General features: G+C 40.3%; 3 protein-coding genes across 5 annotated transcripts; 1 reads left to right on the plus strand and 2 right to left on the minus strand.

Annotated features, from left to right (window-relative positions):
• Positions 1 to 714: 714 nt before the first annotated feature.
• On the plus strand, positions 715 to 10,389 carry oit3 (oncoprotein induced transcript 3). Its single transcript, XM_044373403.1, has 9 exons — positions 715 to 822; positions 3,489 to 3,863; positions 3,960 to 4,070; positions 5,074 to 5,196; positions 5,306 to 5,428; positions 6,388 to 6,548; positions 6,713 to 7,125; positions 8,732 to 8,831; positions 9,022 to 10,389. Exons 1-9 carry the CDS (start codon positions 765 to 767, stop codon positions 9,178 to 9,180), a joined length of 1,623 nt encoding a protein of 540 aa, XP_044229338.1. The 5' UTR covers positions 715 to 764; the 3' UTR covers positions 9,181 to 10,389.
• pla2g12b (phospholipase A2, group XIIB) lies at positions 9,249 to 13,118 on the minus strand. Of its 3 annotated transcripts, XM_044373408.1 has the most exons (5): positions 13,030 to 13,118; positions 11,569 to 12,186; positions 10,989 to 11,077; positions 10,681 to 10,846; positions 9,249 to 10,561 (listed from the first exon to the last, which is right to left on the minus strand). In XM_044373408.1, exons 2-5 carry the CDS (start codon positions 12,122 to 12,124, stop codon positions 10,443 to 10,445), a joined length of 930 nt encoding a protein of 309 aa, XP_044229343.1. In that variant the 5' UTR covers positions 12,125 to 12,186; positions 13,030 to 13,118; the 3' UTR covers positions 9,249 to 10,442. The 3 variants fall into 3 exon arrangements, with proteins under 3 accessions (XP_044229343.1, XP_044229344.1, XP_044229342.1); XM_044373409.1 differs by lacking the exon at positions 13,030 to 13,118 and having other exon boundaries at positions 11,001 to 11,077; positions 11,569 to 12,540; XM_044373407.1 differs by lacking the exon at positions 13,030 to 13,118 and having other exon boundaries at positions 11,569 to 12,540.
• Positions 12,630 to 18,406, minus strand: LOC122997327 (uncharacterized protein C6orf118-like). The gene is made up of 10 exons (XM_044373406.1): positions 18,302 to 18,406; positions 17,094 to 17,749; positions 16,725 to 16,847; positions 15,914 to 15,973; positions 15,238 to 15,353; positions 15,091 to 15,152; positions 14,609 to 14,793; positions 14,384 to 14,437; positions 14,209 to 14,270; positions 12,630 to 14,116 (listed from the first exon to the last, which is right to left on the minus strand). The coding sequence occupies exons 2-10, from the start codon at positions 17,745 to 17,747 to the stop codon at positions 14,074 to 14,076; spliced, it is 1,359 nt and encodes a 452-aa protein (XP_044229341.1). The 5' UTR covers positions 17,748 to 17,749; positions 18,302 to 18,406; the 3' UTR covers positions 12,630 to 14,073.
• Positions 18,407 to 19,862: the final 1,456 nt, after the last annotated feature.

Raw genomic sequence — 19,862 nt, forward strand, 5'->3', positions numbered from 1 at the left:
CTGACTACCGTACCAGAGAAGACAAACAAAAGACAGTTTTTTAAGGTGCAGCTCAACCATTGCGAACCATTTCATTGATTTAATTACACATAAGAAACAAAAACTGCAAGCGTCAGGTTAGTTGGGCCAGTTACTAAATGAGACCGGACAAGCTTTCTACATTTTTTGGTTTAGTCTGGTGGTCAAGTAATGCGTTAGATGAGAACATATTCTCTCTGCTGGCACAGTGTGTCCTCTGCAAGGTTCTCAGTCTTAATCTTTACTTTAGAGTAAATCCTGAGTGTGCAAACCCTTTCAGCACGACACTAAACAGATTAATCTGATTGGTTTTATGCTGCTGCAGATTAGATCATTGCTCGTGTCTCCATGCCCTTTAAATCAAGAGGGATGGAAATGAGGAGAAGAATTAGAAAGAAGATTTAAGAGCACACGTAAAAGTGTCATAAACCATAATTACACTTTTTCTCAGCATGACAGGAAAAAAAAGAGTGTGTTTAGGGTAGTTTAAGGTCGTGTGTGTGGGGATTGAGGGAGAAGAATTTGAGGAGTGTACAGTGTGAAACAATGGGAGGATGGTCCTGTCACTGGATTTGGGGAGCAGGAGCTCAAAGGGTCAAGGTGAGACAGATGTATGACAATATGACACATACAGATAAGAGTCGCCTATTAAAGGCAGACTTCCCCTCAGGATGAACCAGAAGAGCTCCACACACATACTAGCCTGATCCTGGATTATCTTTCGTCCAACATTGAGAAAACACAGGATGATGTTTCTTGGGGTTACCATTCTGCTGCAAGAGGCTCTTGCAGTTGCAGCTGTAGGTGAGTGTAACATTTCTCATGTTTACACCCAAAACAAGCCAAAATCTCATGTATTAAGATTATAATCACATTATTGTAGAGCAATCGTCTGTTTATGGTGCTTTAAAAAACAACAACTACAGATTAAAGGACAAACCTGGTATCTTGATGACAAATACCATGAAAAGACAAAAACCAACAATAAGTTAGTCTTCTCTAATACTTTCTGCCTTTCCTACACTGTCTGTGGCACTTAACCCCAAGCAAAAATGGGTAACAAATATATAGTTTCATTTTTAAAATGGGCTCAGTGATGAACTAAAACAGCTGGGCACTGTAGTTTTTAGCAAATGATTCCCAAGCCATGATAAATAATGCATTACTTAAGGACTATTTTCAGCTGTGGATTAATACAAATTTGGAGTATTTCATGGTAATGAAGGAACATGTCACCCAGTGTAACGATGTGACTCATCTATGTGGTTTTATTAGTTTTTGAACAAAGTGAGATTGTTCCTTTTATTTAATTTTCTCCATCAAACTTTAGCACAGGGGGTAAAATGCACAGCTGTTTCAGTGATGCCTTCTTCAGTGTGCAAATGATTCATTTTTGGACAACTGTGGAGCTTGATGGCAAAGAGGAATAAACTGTATCAGGCTTTGGATACACAGATAATATTTGTCCTTTAACCAAAAATAGCAATTATGAAGAACAATAAGGTGGGATGCTGTTTATGGGGCAGCACTTCATCTTTACAGATAAGATGCTGGGGTCTGATCAGGTCAAGTATGTCTTCACGCTCCCTTCATAGCAGTATTATGTTATTCTAGCCCCATCTGGAAGATTTAACGCTCCTATTAGCATATATGTGTCAGCCAAGTCCTCTGCCTTGTCTGCACTGCATGACCTGGAACACAGTTGGTCTGTTGTACATCTCCAAAACTAGTCCTTTATACTGTCAGTAGACCCAGACCAAGGACTAATCTCTTTGCTTTTTGGAGCAGCAGGCAGTGACAAGATGGACTGTCCATTAGCGGATGGAGGAACTATCTTAGAAAATGTATGTGGTGACATGATTCACACCCATAAATTAATCCCAGCTCATACATTTTTTATCACAACTTCCAGGAACTTGAATGCAGTCAATACACTTCTCCAAACATAATTTGGAGTATGTGTTTGTGTGTTTTCATGTGTGCTTGTGAAAGCAGATATGAGAAAAGGATCACTTACTTCTCATCACTGTAAACCTCTAGTCAACCTCCATTAGATGCCACACAGAAAGCACTTTTCATTCAAGGTACGGGAAAGCATAAACATAGATATTTTATGTGGAGCAATCCAACTAAATGGAAAGCCTGCAGCACTGGTTGTAGAGGTGGTTGCTACTGCGGTGAAGTGTTACGCTCTGGTTGTCAGCTGCCATGTTTCCTGGCTCTGGTCTGTCACTGAAGATGTTTTACTGCTGAGCTGATCATCCTCCTGCTGTCTCTTCTTCCCCACTGATTCTCAGTGATTAACACCCACATTAACTCTCACTCATGCCTACTTTCCTCCCATCATCCCACGTGTCTTCTTCTTCTCCTTTTGTTTTACGCCTGCCTCTTAATTACTCTGTTAAGAGGGCATGAAAAAGGGAGAGACTATTGATTGTTTTTGCTGCACTTTGTTTACTCTGCTCATTCAGTTGTTGTCCTGATTTTACACAACTGGCTGCAGTGAAAAGAGTCACTGTCGATAGAGGTTCTTGTAAAGAAAAAAAAAAAAGTAGTGGTAACAAGTTTGCCCAAGTGACCAGAAGGGATGTACATGCAGTGTGGTCAAAGATATATTGCATTTGAACCTTTAGTAAAGTAACTACTGGTTTTATATTCACCAGTGAAAAATGGTTAGTTCACTCAAATTACAAAAAAAAACCCCAAACAAAACAAAACACATTTTCTCACTCACCTCTAGTCATACTGTATGTAGCCATGCAGAGTTTGCCTTGACCCCAATACAATGGATGTTAAATGACTTTTTGTGGTGTTCACAGCAATGGAAAATTACATTTAAAAACCTTTCACAGAACTGTGAACTTTTGATTGAAACTACAGGACCAGTCAACAGTGTGGAGACACCATCCCACTCCCTTGAATGAGAAAGTGTGTCCAAACTTTTGACTGGTACTGTACTTCATAGTGAAGAAATAGTTCCTATGTAAAGTATTTATGGCGCAGTCTCTGGATTATTCTTCGAATGCCGACTTTAGAGACATGACAGGAAATGAGTGGAGGGAGAGAAGGGATGGGTGTGAAAAAAACGTACCCAAACAGTTGCAGTTCATGGTTGGTACTCAGGTTACCAGGGCACAACTGTTTTGCTTTTTTTTTTTTAAATGTAATTTTCCAGTGTTGTGAGCACCACAAACAAAATTAATTTTTACCTTCTTTGCTTTGCCCTGGAGGCAGAAATCTCAAACCTGGGAAAAAAGCAAAAGCAAAACTATCTGCATGGCTGGAAAAGAAGGAAATATTTTTCATAATTTGATTGAACTAAGCCTTTAAGATTCCATATTGTCCAGCCCAAACTCCCTCCTCTCTCGTTCATCGTCCTTATCCTAAAACTTTTACATCATGATCATCCTAAACCAAACATGCACAAGTATGTCCAGTTCACCTTTGCCACCCCACCCTTCATGTCTCAGCCCTGGACCCCTGCTCTGCCTACATCAGCCTGAATGAACCCTGGAGGAACACAGATTACCACGTCAACCAGTCATCTGGTGTGCCCCTGTGCGACAGCCATGTGTCTGGAGAATGGTATCGCTTCACTGGCATGGCGGGTGATGCCATGCCCACCTTCTGCATCTCTGAGAATCACTGTGGCACCCACGCTCCCATCTGGCTCAACGGCAGCCACCCCCAGCCCCACGAAGGTATCATCACCCTGCCTGTGTGCGCCAGCTTCAATGACAACTGCTGCCAGTGGAACGCCAGTGTAGATGTGAAGGCCTGCACTGGGGGGTACTTTGTCTACCGCCTGCCCAGACCCTCAGTCTGCTTCCATGTTTACTGTGGCCGTGAGTGAGCATTCAGTGTATCCTGTAACTGATCTAACTTCTACTATATCATCTTGTGTTAATGTTGTGTTAATATGTTATTTGTGTGTTGCACAGATTTCTATGATATCTGTGATGAGATGGATTGCGTAGGTCCCAGATGTCCAGAGTCCGAGTGTCGCTGTGGGCCCGGAACTGTCCTGGGACCAGACAAACAAACATGCCTGGGTGAGACAGACACAGAGGAAGGAAGAGAGGGGACAGATAAGTTGTGCAGCAAGATAAGCAAGAAAACATGGAAGAGGGATAGGCTGTAAATGGTTTCTGAAAAACAATAACAAGAGAGATCAAGCAAACTGAATTTATATCATGTTCACCCACTGTTCTGACAAATCCATTCATATCCCAGTAAAGGTGTTAAAACTGTTTACATGCTCTTCTTATTTAAATATACATGTATTTTGACTTAATGATGAGAAATTAAACTCATAAATTCATTTTTCTTGGTCTTCAGAGATAGTTGACATACATGCAGTTTATGACTTACTGTAATCCTGAGTACTGAAAACAGGATATTTATAATGTACAATTCCATGTCTTTACATGTATTACTAGTGCTACGTATTCTGAATGATAAGCTAGATCATAAAATAGGAAGGATGAGTGCAAAGCCTGATGAAGGAGGCAGCAAAAGAGATTGAAAGACTATCTTTTCTATTTGCTGAATCAACTCAAGGTGGAGGTGTGTGTGTGTGTGTGTGTGTGTGTGTGTGTGTGTGTGTGCGTGCGTGTGTGTGTGTGTGTGTGTGTGTGTATGTGGTACACTGGACGGTTCACCTAATGATGGGTGACAGGCATGCATTGGGAACCTAGCCGGCTTGAAAACTGCCGTTATCTCATTATTCACCCATCAACCAAATCTGCCTTCCCCTGTCTCAGAAATGACTTCTTCATTTCTTCATCGCACCCCATCCCTCTCTTTCCTCACTCTCTTGCACTCTCACTTCTGTCCCTCCTTTTATTTCATCCATCATTATTTCTTTAACAGTGCTCTCAGTATTATAAACCTAGTTTTGAAGTCTTTTAAAGTCAATTTATCATCCTACCCCCAGGACCACTAAGTGAATTGCCTTGAGGTGATAAATTCCACCCATCTGGTACTAAGTCGATTAAAACAAGACTCATCTGATTATTTAATCTAACCCAGGTGTGATGTGTGTCCTATGTTCAGATGTGAATGAGTGTGAGAAGGGCAACGGCGGCTGTGCAGAGGTGTGTGTGAACACCAAAGGCTCCAGGCGTTGTGAGTGTGGGCCAGGGCGAGTGCCGGATGAGGATGGACACAACTGCAGAGGTACATCCATATGCTGATGTTTATAGGGCACAACAGTCAGTGTTGTACAGAGATAATTACACCAGGGAACCACACAGTTGGCTTCATTTCTCCTTCTTGCCTCCTGCAGAGACAGCAGGCTGTCATGTTAACAATGGAGGCTGCAGCCATGGCTGCTCCTCGCTGCTGGACTCCTATCGGTGCCACTGTCCCAGAGGGCTGGAGCTGGGAGACGATAAACGCACATGTCAGGGTGTGTATGAGTGTGTGCATGTGAGTGAAAGGATACTGTAGTTAGATAATCAATCAACTGACATGTGTGTACGGTTACATTTATCTGAAAACATACCGTAGTGACTAGATGCTATAACTGATTTTTTATAAAAAACAACATTTCAGTAAAGGGTTATTAATATGCCAAGCAGGTTCTTTAATCATATTAGCTGTGGATAACATGATTGGACAATACTATTTTTCATATTACAATAATTTCTGTTGGTAAAAAGGAGAAAATCCTGGTGAAGAACGGTGCAGTGTAGCCTATATGTTTTCATCCCATTTGTCTCTGCAACTAATCAACCAATCTATAGATTTTTTTTGTAATTCATAGATTGTTACTCTAGTACAGTACAGGAAATTGTTAAAAAAATACCCATGTAAATTTCCCAGAGCCAAAGGTGACATCCTCAAATTGCTTGTTTTTTTCCAAGAAATGGATCAAACCCTGAAAATATTCAATTTTCAATGTCAGAGATAAGAAAAAAGCTGCTAATGCTCTCGTGTAAGAAGCTGGAACTATTGAATGTTTGCTTGATAAATATGTGAAACCATGAAATTATCTTTTTTTTTCTGTTATTTAAATAATTACCTCTAATGCTACCACCAGGGGGATGCCAAAGTCAAAAATATCTTTCAGCTGAAATATTTATCTTATTCTCCTTTCAACAAAACATGTGTCTTGCCACAGTATCTAGTTTTTATGGCTTTTTATATACACAGCCTACAGACAGATTGTATAGTATGTTTTTATCTACAGTACCAGTCAAAAGTTTGGACACACCATCCAATTCCCTTGAAATGAGAAAGTATGTCCAAACTTTTAACTGGTACTGGATGTCAAGCGGATGTTTTTTATGCTATTCTTTGTTGTTGTGTTCATATGCTGTTTCATGACATGTGACATATGTTAATGTCTTCTCCCCTGTCCTGCAGTGCCGGTCCAGTGTGATCCCAGCTCTATTACAGTGTCAGTTCCTAAGGACCTTGTAGGAGGATTGGAGCTTTTCCTGTCAAACTCCTCTTGTCGTGGCGTCTCCAACGGCACACACATCAATCTCAGCTTCAGCCTCAAGACTTGCGGCACCGTGGTGGAGGTCAGAGGCACTGACTGGAATTTCTTAGATTTAATGTGTACAGGGTTTAGTCTCTATGGTTGGGGCTTGGAGAAATATCTGATTTTCTGCCTTAAAAGCGGGTTAAGGTTGACACTGACTGAAAAAGCCATTTAAGTAAGGTAAACTGAATGTTGACCCCCCAGGTGACTGATGACAAGATTGTGGGGACCAACCTGGTGACGGGCCTTCCCAGGAGCAGCCCGGGCAGCAGCAGGGACCTGATTGTCCGCACCAGCAAGTTAGTGCTTCCAGTTACCTGTGAGTTCCCCAGAGAATATCATGTATCAGATGAATATCAGGCAAGTCAGCGCAGCTCAGCCCTGGAGCTGGCAGGCCACAGTGAGGGAGTCTTCCCCTTCTCCCTGGAGCTGTTCAAGAATGCGGAATTCTCCGAGCCCTACCGCACACCACCACAGCTGCGTCTGCACGACTCCCTGTTCTTCGGAGTGGAGCCCAAAGAGCGAGTGGAGGGCCTCTCTGCGCTAGTAGAGAGCTGCTTCGCTACACCAGGACCCAAAGTTGACCAGGCCCTGAAGTATTACCTCATCAAAGACGGGTGAATACTATGAAAGTTGCTATTTGACATAACTCAATTATTGCAGAAGCCTAAGATTTTATATGTTCATGACTTCAATAAAAAATGAATAAGTTTCTGTTTTGCTACACTCTATTGGTATTGGTTAGTTTATAAAGTAATACAGGTTCATGACAGCTTTTACATTTGCAGGTGTCAGGTAAGTCTTCCAAGACTAAAATCCTCTGCTACACAGAAAGTGATATGTTTTATGTTACTGAAAATGACAGGCTTGTTTATAGTGTGTAAAAGATTTCAACCACCGTGGCTGAATAAAAAGAAAAAGTGGTATCAACAAAACAATACACTATATCAACAGGAAACCCAAAGATGATACACAGTAGTAAGGAGTGGTGCAAACAGCAATGTCTAGTTAGCACCAAAAAAAGAAAAAAAAAAAAAAAATTAAACAAAATCATATGCAAGATTTATTAGAACACACATAATCATTTCATCCAGATAACAACCCCCCCCCCCCCCAAAAAAAAAACAAAACAAAACACATCTTCTCAAAAACTGTACTTGTAGTAGTATCAAGCCATGCAAATAATTTTGGTTTTATTTGCCCAAATTTAATTGGGCAATCCCTCCTTGGATTTCTGCCTTCACCCCTTGGCCACAATGGTGGTAGCTGGAATTGTGTTTGTGGTGCTCACAGCAATGACAGTGACATTTTTTAAAAAAGAAACAAGGCAGCAATGTATTTTTTCCAGAGTCAGTAGCCCTGTTACTCTGGATAAGTCAGAGAACATGCTGCCATCAGTTTTCATAAGGGCTGTGTCTTCAGTTGAAAGTCACCCCAATAAAAACTGTTGACAGTGAGACCGTGGAAATTGTTTCTGGAGACACATGTTGCTGTCAAATTCTTAAATATAATTTTTGAACGCTGTGAGCACTACAGATGAAATTCAATTTCCTCTGCTGCACCGGAGCAAAGGAAGAAATCTGAAAGGAAGATACATGAGTAAATAAAAACAAAATTGCATGGTATCTGCATAATGGATAGCACTAGATGTAAGTAAGAAAGATACTTTTTATTTGTAATTTGGGTGAATTAAATGAATCCTGAATGATGAAAACAGATGCAGAATTCTGTCTTATTTACACCAAAAAGGCATTTGTACCAACATTTCGGCTTTGTGGGAACACAGCAGCCTGTGTTCCCACAAAGCCTCTGCATCAGCCGCTTGACAGTTACAGGACAGGAACTCTCCACTTCTTCAAGGAAATGTCAAACGAAAAATGCCACTAGCGTCACAATCTGACGAATGTGGAAAGAAAAAAAGAATTTTTAGGGGCCGAAACGAAATCAAAATACAGAACAGCCTTATTATCTGGGGAACACTCACCTTTGGCAAAACATTTCTCTGTTGAATTCAGAGTGAGTTTTCCTCCTGCTGCTATACAGACACCAGCAGAGCAGGGCTATAATCTGCTTTCACAATTTCCTATTAAATATACAACAGTCTTTTAGGGCCTCGGGGTAGCTAACCTTGATGAAGTAGCTTGTTAGAAATATATATGAATCAGTGAGTACTGAGTTAAGATATCAGCTGTATGTCTAACTCTATTTTGGCCTCTTATCCAGGTGTATCTCTGATGAAACAGTGACACAGTATTCCTCAAAGGACCAGCTCTCTAAGCACTACCAGGTCCCTGTCTTCAAGTTCATTGGCAAGGACAACCGAGTGAGTAAAAGAAGCATGCTGGGAGCCAGCTGGCGAGTGTGTGTGGACTTAAGTCTGGATTGCAGTTAACTGTTTAGACTGCATTCATTGACAGGATACACTGACCATCTGAAATAGCAGAGTGCTTACATTGTGATGGTGATGTTAATCTCTTTTCCGCATAAAACCAGCATGTCTTCTCTGTTTACAGCAAGTCTTCCTCCACTGTCAGGTGTTAGTATGCGGGGCAGGAGACTCTCGCTGCGCTCAGCGTTGCCGGGGACGTGTTCGCCGGGAGGTTTGGACTGGTGGATCTCAGGAGCAGCACACACTGAGTGGAGGCCCCATCTTCATCATGCCTGAGCCATGACGCTAGCATAAAACCATCGACACAAACAGCCGGAAAAACACAAGAACAAAAGGAGTACAAAAACTACATTTAGATGAAAGCAGATTAACTGTTTCAGTTTATTTGGTATTTAATACACCAAACATAGGTTTAGATACACAGAGCAGTCCACACTGCTCTCTTTGAAATTCCCACATATATACATACACATGCAGATGTACAGTATATACACAAGTTCCAGTGTCAGTCACAGTGCTGTGGATCACATGAATTCTGGTTAGTACATCTAAGTCTGTGCATCTCTGCCACTCTGCCTGGCAGCACAATTTACCGACATTAAATTGAATGACACTTCTATTAGAAATCATTTGGAGGGGCCACAGTTCATTTGTAACAACATGATGCTGCATGAGGAATGTTTTTCTAGGTCACAGGCATTTCTCAGGCTTGATTAGGGTTCTCAGCTTAGAGATTTACAGTAGTGGATTTATGAAAATGGTTTATATTTTACAACACCACTGACTTGAAAAATACACGTGGAACATCCATAGATGCATTCTGACTCATTCCCTCAGTTTAATAGATGGCTGTGGAGCACGTCACACATTCCGGTGTAAGAGATATCAGTGAGCCATGTCTAGGAATTATTCATCCACTTCATCACTCTGACAATTAATCTGCAATTATTCATGTCAGTTAAACAGCAATTAGTCATGCATTTATTCATAAAAAAATAACAAATAAGTGGCAAATAACTTACATCAAACATTAACATGTTAACATCTGTATTAGGCATTACATTTACATGACACTGGCTTATGTTTTGTGCAGACTAGCCTGATAAATGTTAAACAGCAGCACGCAAGGAGCCATGTGAGCTGTAGCAATTATCCTGTGTCTTTCTATCAAGAGGAAATTAATCCAACTACAATATCCTTCCCATCAGGCACTTTGTTTGGAGTCATCAAAGTAATTTATGGTAATGGAGTCATATGCCTAAAAATGGCCTAAAATGAAATGGAGTATGGAGAGTATAATATGCATGAGCAGCTAATTAAGATTCTGAAAGTCATATTCAGACACCTCATATTTGTTAGTGCTGCCTATGAATAAACTGTTCTTATGCATCTGTCTTTTCTAACTCCCGGGCTCTGAATCTTGAGAGGGCTCATGTTAAGTATTTCCTCTTTAAAACCCAACTATAAATATACAGTATAATCTGTGGAAATACCCTTGACTCTGTTATTTTTCTTGTGTCCAGGAATTATCTATGGTGTTCTGTGTCACAGTTCGTCCTTCTCCTCTTCCTCACAGACACACGCTGCCCTCTGGCTGTTCATGTAAGGTCTACAACCAAGAGTCCACACGGTGTTGTATACTGCATCTGCCATCGACTCACAGGCTGAGAAGAGAAGGCAGAAATAATGGGAGAGTTTATTCATTTGTTTAAACATTAGTAATAATAACGAGTATATATGTTCCACGGCCAAGCAAAGGGGAGAAGTTCTGTAAATGTCTCACCTTGTACCTTCGACACAAAGCCCAGACTCTTCTTAAGGTCAGAGCAGATGCCGTGCAGACATGAGCGTAACCTGGAGTCACAGTTGTTCTTGCTTGTGCCACAAGTGTCATAGCACACATCAAGCTCGTTACAGCACTTTGTCATAGCAGGGATCCCCAAGTCAAACTGTGAAAAGAAAGCACTGTCTTGTGTCAGCAGTGTTATTCACATAACCAAGTGTTTCTAGCTAATATGGTTGTGGTTATCTCCATTATATAAGCTTAATAACGTGGTTCTGAGCCGTTGGTGCTAGGAAGAGGCCACCTACAGCGGCATTCACCTGGAATCCCACCAGAGAGGTGCTGCAGCCATTGGGCTCTGGAAGCTGGTAGCCAGGACGAGGTTGAGGAAGTTTTCCTAAAGAAAAACAGAAAAGATGCATTTTGTTTTGTATCTCAATTGGAGATACGCTGAAGTCATCAAACTGATGTCATCACACTGAGTATCTATCTGTGTTCTTGGGTGTGTGTCACTTCGCAGATAAGATGTAACTTGTGTTTGAGAACGTCCGCATTGATTGTGTAACTGGGTACATCTACCTTCCAGACTGATAACCAGAATGTATTCAGGTTTCAGTATCAGCAGCCTGAGGGCCACACACATTATCTGGGATTAAGAAATAAGTATAGTAGCTGATAGCAGTGAAGCTTACAAACTGACGGCAATTGATCACATTTAGAGAGTTAAAGTGTGCCTATAGAAAATAAATATGTGGTAACAAAAGGAATATTGAATGCAGACAACATAATAATCATGTGAAAACCTACCATGGAATAGAAACGTTTGGCTCCCTGATAACAGCTATAGTGTATAACATTCTGTATAACATAACAGCAGTTTAGTCTTACCATATCTGCAGCGGTACTCACAGACACCATTGCGTCCCCCCACCAGCTCCACCAAAGAGTCAAAGTATCCGTGCACACTCTGGAAACCATTTCTAATTGAGTTCATACCCCAACTGTTACTATCTTCGTGTGCCAAGGGTCTGTTCAGGGACTGGTCGGTCTGGACTGGCCTGATCTCATTCAACTCCTCCTCAGATGGTTGCTGCTGGACGGGGGCTTCCATAGCAGGGGTATCTCCAGCTGGCCTGTCACTGTCTTTCTCTGGCTCTTTAGCTGTAGTATCATCTGCGACAGGGACATCCACTTCAGGTTTGTCAGCTGCTGGGTTATCCACTGCAGGTATTTTGGCTTCCTTAGTTTCAGGTGAATCACCTACTTTAGCATCTGCAGCAGCTACAACTTCTTGCTCAGAGGCAGCTGCTACAACACCATCAGTAATTTGTGGGTCCACAGCAGCAGCCTCTTCCTCCTGTGCCGGAGTCTGATAGTGGCCTAAAGTGGCACACATGCCCGAGGACATGCAGAGGAGGAGCAGGACCACAGTCCGAAGCAGCATGGTGTTAAGTTTGCGACAGTCCAAGCAGAGGAGACGAGGTGTTGTTAACAGGGTGAGAAGAGCTTTGACAGTGAAAGACAAAAACACACTCTGCTCATACTGGCTCTGTCACCCAGAGAGCGGACTTTGACCTCTGATTAGGCTCTAGCAGACAGCAAGGCACTCTCTCGTGTTGGGGGCAAAGGTCACTCCATATCAATCTAAAGAGAGCTTCTATAATTACTCTAATCTTTTCATTCTCTGTGATGCTTGAACACATCAAATGTTTAATTTCATCACTTTTATCCACAAAGGTATAATTGTATTTTTATGACTCAGAAATCACATGGAGCTGGAGCCTAAAGGAAAACCCTCTTCGTATTCACTTTAACACTCAGCACAGCTAATTCTGGCATTTCAGGCTGTGACCTTTATCAAGACATTATGAACTTCAAAGGATCTTCACTGTATTTTGATAAAGGTCACAGACCGACACTTTAGCACTGAATAAGTACAGAGACAAACAGAACATTATTTTATTTATTTGGCACGAGGTGGTGGGGTGGACCTTTCAAAGCGAAACATCTACCATGAATATTATAAGATATATCTTTTTAAGTGCAATGTCATGGGTAACAAAGTGCTGCCCATAAATTAACACAAGATTATGTAAATAACATGAAATATATCTAATTAAACAGCCAGCAAGGGAAGCTCAAACTTGCTCCAGTGAATCTCTATGCAGCTAACTGTATGTACTACACAGACCACTTTTCTCATATGTCAATGCTGCCCTCTGGTGTTTGAAGATCAAATGTATTTTTAATCCTTTTCAACGTCACAGCAGGGGACTTTTACTGATAAACTGCACAACAAAGGTTTTTCTCTTCCTGTTCTCTATTTAGTCTGTACAAACAAATACTTACAATTATCTCATGTAGTCAGAACTGAGATATCCTGGTTTTTTTCTGGTTTGAAACGGTTCTTTTTTCCATTCATGACCACTGGAGTAGTTCTAGACTGTACATGGATAAGACATCACAAATTATTTATTTCTCCCTTAAGATGGTACTGTAGTTGCTCATATTAACAAATACTAATTGGAAAGCCCCGAGCCACTGGAACACCAGATGTGAAGTGTCAGATTCACTGCTGTTTTTTTTTTTTATAACTGCTGGATGACTGTAAACCGTGAAGCATTCTCTCTAATGAAACACCAGATGCACATGTGATCGCTGCACCTTGAAGCACTTTCATAATTTAAGGCTTGAGAATGTTAATTTCTGTGCAGCAAAAGGAAATGTTGAAAGATAAATACAGTATAGTAAATACATTTAGTCAACTATTGTACTACTTTTACGCAAGTATTTCCATTTTATGCTACTTTATCTTGTATTCCACTACATTTAAGAGGGGAGTATTGTAATTTTTACTCTGTTACATTTATTTGACAGCTATACTTTCTGTTTACTTTGTAGATTACGCTTCAGTATACAAAGTAGTTAAAGCTCCACCTTGACCAGCTACAACATTAGAGTGACACGTGCATGTTAATGCAGTAAAAATAACCCAATAATAAAATATTACAGAATAAAACTCCCAAAGGGGCCAGTCGCATAGTAAGTACTTTAACTTTTGATGCTTAAGGATATTTTACTGTTAATGTTTCTGTACTTTTGCTTTGGTAAAACTTTAAATGTAGGACCTTTATTGGTAACAGAGTATTTTTACATTGTGCTATTGCTACTTTTACGTACTACTGAATACTCCTGAATCCACCACAGACTGACAATGGCCAGTAGAGAAGATTTCTAGCTGTGATATGTAGTGTTATTTCTGGTACTGAGATTGGTAAAATTTTAACTTGCTAGTTTTGTGTGTGTGTGTGTGAGATTAATTTCATAATTAAGTTGCATGAGGGTTGTCAAAAATGAATACTCCATTCAATGAGATGATCCTCTGGTTTACTATCACTCTGTTTGTAGATCACACTGTATTTCGTCCCACAACATCCTGGTAATAAACAGAGGAAAGTGGTACTAGAGTAAGACACAGTCACATAGCTCCTAGTCAATTGTGACATGTAAGTACAATATTACATGTACCGTCTTATGGCCTTGCGTGCTTTCTCTCTGCTCAGTGCCGTGTTGATATTGTTTTCCAGATCCTTGAAGGAAAAACACAGAGTTAAAAATATGACGTAACGGGACGTGCATTCATTATCTGCAATACTTAAAATGAAAATGATGATATGGAAGGAAAAAGGTCAAACTCCCTTGCCTTGTTGGTGGTTTTGAGACGGTCATTTGAGGCTATCAGTCTCATTATCTCGGTCTGTAAGCAAACAGAGAGAATAAAAACTGCAGCCATATGCATTCTTAGCAATTCTGAAAGAAAAGGATTCTCAATGTTATTTTAAAAATCATGCTGTACAATTCATCAGTTTGTGTAAGACAGGGTTACTGTAAGTGGCAGGAGATAAGCGGACAGTTTATCCCCCGGCACCTTTAGGTCTTTGATGCATCTCTCTGTGACCGTGGTTGTGACAGTGGATACCATCTTGTTAATCTCCTCTTCCAGCAGTTGGACTTCCTTCCACACATTCAACACCTGAAGCCTCTTGGATTGGACACTGTTAGTGCAGCCGTTGGCAGTCTCACTGTCCTGCAACCCTGAGAGAGTATCTGTATCTGTCCAAAACGGAGCACAGTCAAGCATGAAAGCACTGTAGTGACTAACGATGTATTTTGAACTTGTACATACACACCCCTGCGGGCGTTATAAAGTCACAGCTGACTCAGTGATACTACAAAGCTCTCTTTATGCCTGTCAAAGTGATTATTTGTTCAGTTTGTCCACATCACAGACATATAAGACACAAGACATAAAAGTTAGCATGTGCTATTGCCCTACAGGGGGATATACAACAAAATACTTAGATGTGGTTTACCAATGATTAAATATACCAGTGTAGTCTTGAGACTTACTCTGCACGTCTTTGTCCTCTGGGTGTGTGATGGCTGGAACATTTTGTAATTCATTTCGGGCTCTGAGGTTAAAAAAGAACACAAGACAAACAAACTGATGCTATAATAAAAATGAACTTGTTTTAGGTAGACAGACTCTTGCAGTACCGTTTGTTCTCCTCTAGAGCTCTTCTGGCCTCCTGCTCCAACCTGCAGACCTCTTTTTCAGCGTCTTCCAACTCTACTTTGCCATTGCCAAGATCTTCAAGTGAAGTATTCAGCCGCTATTCAGTAACATGACAACAACGAAGAGCATATTAAGACATACCTTGTTTGGCCATGAGAGTAGGAGATGCCTAAGACAAAAGATGCCTTTCTGTGATTACCGCAGAACTAGTTGAGGCTCTTCTGTGGAAAGTTTAAACGTCTGTAACATGCAGCTTTTTGAGCATTGTAACATACTCAAATACAACAAATTCTGTAAGGTCAAGAATCAAGTGTTCCTTTGATCCTTTGAACTGTGACAGAATTATAAATGCAGTTTTGTTAAATTTGAATAATAATGACTGAATTTAAAAAATCAACAGACTCTATTTGGTGGCTTTCATTCTTACCCAACATGAAAAACTGTTTCCTCAGACTTTGAAAGTGCATGAGCAGGAAAATCAATAGGAGTAAATATGCAGCTATCATGTTACGTTTGCTGTCAATGAACTGACATCCAAATCAAATAATATGAAAAGAAATAAGGCCTGAAAGTCACATCCATGTCCCACATCTTATTAATAGTATTATTTAGCTTACTCTACATCTATATTGAATGCAGGTAGGCTGTGTGCTTTACCATGTCATGGCATGAAGGTTGGGAAGCCATCATGTGATTGATATACAAATCATATTCTGTCTGGAAGAAAGAGAGAAATAAAGAAAAAAAAGAAAGAAAGCATTATTTCAGTCTATTTATTCAGTGGCGTTTATAGTTTCTTTGTTAACAACTCTGTAAATGAAATCAAAACTTGACTGAAATTTAGGAAAAATTATGAATGTCAATTTGCTGCACACAAGCTTCTCATGAATTGATTTTAGAAGAAAACAATCTAAACAATCACTAGAAACTGTACACATTTATCTCCAACATGGCTGCCACATATTGTATGTGAAATATATTAAAAAATAAGAGAGTTAAGATTTTAGCCACTGTTGTATACAGTATACATATTGTATTTGTGTCAAATAATTACACAATCTCACCGGCACAATCATGTAAAAATCAGTCTACTCGTTAAAACAATGAATGTTAACCAGTGATCAATTTAATTCAAATTTAGATAATGTGCAAAATGCACCAACACTACTAATGCAATGCAAAATTATGATTTAAAAAGTGAAACATACAAATATACATTTTTATTGACTGTGTGAGCAAAGTTATTGCTTGCAAAAGAGAAACTTGCATGACCCTGAGGCATTTCGTATGAATGAGCAGTATTGGAGCCATTGCCCTCTGACGACCTGCTCCCTGACGCATCATGACCAGGTTCCAGTTGATGCTCTACTTCCGCCCACTACACCAGGGACTCACTCTCTCTTGGCTCTAAGACGTCTGACGGCACATGCTAAAAATGTGCTAGTGGGTACAGAGGAAATGGAAAAACCTTAATTTCCCTCAGGATGCGTCCAAATACTGGCGAGCCTTCACATACATCATCAAAGACGTCACTGAACACCGCAAGGCGGTCTCTGTTGGGCCAGCTCTGCACTGACAGCTTCCTCAGCTCCTGAGTATGACAGGAACACACACATACATACTGTACATACACACAACCCTAGCAAGTGAACATGTGCGTGAGAGTCTATGCATATGGTTATACATGCACCTTCTGCAAGACTCTTGAGAAGGCATTTCAGAATTGCCATCTCATTTCAAATGGTAAAATTTGACATACTATAAGTCTGAAAATTCAAATAAGTGCAATTAAACAAACTAGTTGAATGATCTCTATGGCTTGTGTGACCTTTCTCACCTTTTGTAGTTTTCTCTCATGCATTTCAGCAACATTTATTCCTCCCATACTGTTGCAATCCCGGAGGTCCTGCTTGGCTACGACCTGCCTGCCAATCCGTGGTTTCGTCTTCAGCTGGTCTTCCCTATTCAGGCCTAACTGGTCAGTATGGCTGGAGCAAAAAGGCTGCTTCCCCTCCTGATCATATGAGGAGTTTGACTTTTTCTGGGAAAGGGCTCTCAGATTAACTGGCAAAGAATTTGAAGAACAATGAACTATCTTAGGTAGACTTATATCTTCTTTTCTGTCAGCATGTGATGAGTGATCAGTAGCCAGATCTTGTCTAGACCCCGAGACTTCAGACTCTACCAAAGCTGTGCCAGTGGTGAACTCAGAGGGAGAATCTTTCATGTCTTTCTTCTTTACATAGGCCAGTGCCTTTGTCCGTCTCTGCTGGAGTGTCAGGGGGTTTGGGGTTTCTTCTTGGCTTTGAGACATCCTCCAGAAAGACTGCTTTGTCTCATTGTGAGGCTGACTCTGGTTCAGGCTGCGGGGCCCCAGATGACCCGAGGAGTAGGCCAGGATATCAGCCTTCTGACCAGCTTCGGCAGCCAGCAGCAGTCTGTGGATGTCGCTCCCAAAGCATCTAGGTTTTGGCTTACAGCTGCTGGACATGGCTATGAAGGCACAAAACAGACTATTTAGCTTGCTTGCAAAAAGCATAATTGATAATTCCAAGTACAAGACATATGCAGCGGAGTTAAAATCATATGATGTTCCAGTAAACTAAATTCAGCCAAAAGTGAAACACAATTCATGTGAATATTTTACTCATAGCATTCAATGCAAAAAAAACTGGGCTTCAAGGTACCTAACTTAGATGTATTAAAGACACGAAATAGCTAAATAACAATGAACTCAGTAATGTTGAGTATCTGAATGAGACGTTCTGTCTGTCAAATTCACACACAAATGTGGTAAAAGTATCATTTAACTTTGTAAACTCAGACAGTGCAGAAACAAATCAAAGTGCGTTTCAACAAACTTAAGCTAATGCTGAAGCACCTAGCAAAGTATCAACAGTGCTTAGCTTTTTGATGTTACATTAACGTTACTTGTAATAGCTTAATACGTGTTTTTAATACATGTATAGTGCCAATATGCATTTGAAGCATGTGAAAAAACAAGATAGACATAGAGAAACCAGAAACAGAAACCTGACTGGTTACCTAAGTACTTTTGTGCGAAATCACGACAAAAACCAAACTTTCTTCATGGCCACAACAGTCTGTTCATTACCCGGTTGCCAAGGAGACCGAAGCGCGTAATGCTTGCGTTGCGTTCACTGTCCTGGTAATAATCGTACACATGGGCTTTGAGGGGTTACAGCTTGTTTGTACCTGATGAGGGAAATGAGTAAAGTGAAAGCCTATAGTGTACTGCAGGCAGTACCCGACCAAGAAAACTAAGGTAGATTTACGTAGGTTTAAGTTCATGTTTTATAGAAAGCCAAGCATTAAAATGACATACATGAAATATTCAAGAATATGCCTGCTGAGCTCCCAGCTATGTCACAATACAACAGATGTGTCCTATTTATGAAATGATTCCCTTAATGAAAATAACTTCTCAGTTGACAGAATTCAATAAATTGCAAAAATTGGAGTTAGAGATACTTCTCAGGTAGGCTGCATGTACAAAAATAGCCATCAAAAAAAGAAAATTGTTTGTATTACCTATCCATCAGGGCAGAGAAGATGGGTGGGTGACGGCAGGTAGGAGTTCAGGCAGCTGACCCTGTGTAAAATGAACATCAGTGTTTTAATTCATTCAGGGATTCATTGCAGAGCAGGAATGGATTGAAATGTCAGGAGGCCACAAGCATAACCCTATTTCACTCAGTTTTGTACCTTATCCACTACCTTCAAGTTGAGATTACACATTTAAGAACTGATGTTTCATGGAAAGGAGTGTGTTCTCAAAAAGAAAAAAAGATGATATCAACCACGGAGACACTAAAAAACAGTGTGTCACTCACCAGGCTTCACCGTAATCATATATATATATATATATATCATTATTCGTGCTATTTCTATGTTATATTTCCTGCAAGCTGCAATCTTTGCACACAGTAACCCAATTACTAAACAAATCATGTAAACTTAAGTTATTGGGGAAATCTGGTTACTGCAAAACTCCTGTAAATGATTTAATCTAACTTATCTTAATCAGGTTATTCACAATAATTGGGTTATTGTATACAAGTAAACACATAGTAGTGAGTGTGGCCTACAGTGCAAAAGAGAGGGAGGAGGAAAGGGAGAGTGAAAGTCTGCCTCGGGCTGGAACAGTCAGAATAGGAAAGCACCCAGATGGCAAAGCTGAGCATGAGGGAGGAGACAGTGTTACATGTTATGCTTCATTGAAACAAATGGGGCTTTACAATGGAGTTGGACTTGTGTTGTCCATTGTTGTTTGTGTAATGATGTTAAATAAAAGAATGCAGTGGAGGATGGATGAGGATCCCAGAAGTGTACTTGCCAATTACCATTAACATTGCTGAAATGAGAAATATCAAGATTCATCTCCAGATTTACACATTACACGACAAATTAGATAGTATTTATTTATAGAGTTAGTGATTATGAATGTAGAAACTGTAGAGAAAAATGATAAAGGTCATGTAGCTTAATGTACCTTTTAAGTATTAAAATGTAAATACAAACATGATCAACTGTGACTTGAATACCATCATAGTTCAAATCTGACTTAATAGACTAGGTATTTATT

This window comes from Thunnus albacares, chromosome 14, assembly GCF_914725855.1.
Source record: "Thunnus albacares chromosome 14, fThuAlb1.1, whole genome shotgun sequence".
Classification (NCBI taxonomy): domain Eukaryota; kingdom Metazoa; phylum Chordata; class Actinopteri; order Scombriformes; family Scombridae; genus Thunnus; species Thunnus albacares.

Bases quoted from the DNA above. Each gene is read 5' to 3' on its own strand.
- oit3 (XM_044373403.1), top strand. From the start codon at position 765: ATGATGTTTCTTGGGGTTACCATTCTGCTGCAAGAGGCTCTTGCAGTT. The intron at 4,071-5,073 runs GTGAGACAGACA...TCCTATGTTCAG, and splicing joins AGACAAACAAACATGCCTGG to ATGTGAATGAGTGTGAGAAG. The intron at 5,429-6,387 runs GTGTGTATGAGT...CCTGTCCTGCAG, and splicing joins CGATAAACGCACATGTCAGG to TGCCGGTCCAGTGTGATCCC.
- pla2g12b (XM_044373408.1), bottom strand. From the start codon at position 12,124: ATGCTGCTTCGGACTGTGGTCCTGCTCCTCCTCTGCATGTCCTCGGGC. The intron at 10,847-10,988 runs GTAGGTGGCCTC...TTCTTTTCACAG, and splicing joins GATTCCAGGTGAATGCCGCT to TTTGACTTGGGGATCCCTGC. The intron at 10,562-10,680 runs GTGAGACATTTA...TTCTCTTCTCAG, and splicing joins CTTTGTGTCGAAGGTACAAG to CCTGTGAGTCGATGGCAGAT.
- LOC122997327 (XM_044373406.1), bottom strand. From the start codon at position 17,747: ATGTCCAGCAGCTGTAAGCCAAAACCTAGATGCTTTGGGAGCGACATC. The intron at 15,354-15,913 runs GTAAAGCACACA...GTTACTGAATAG, and splicing joins AACCTTCATGCCATGACATG to CGGCTGAATACTTCACTTGA. The intron at 14,794-15,090 runs GTAAGTCTCAAG...CGTTTTGGACAG, and splicing joins AGAGGACAAAGACGTGCAGA to ATACAGATACTCTCTCAGGG.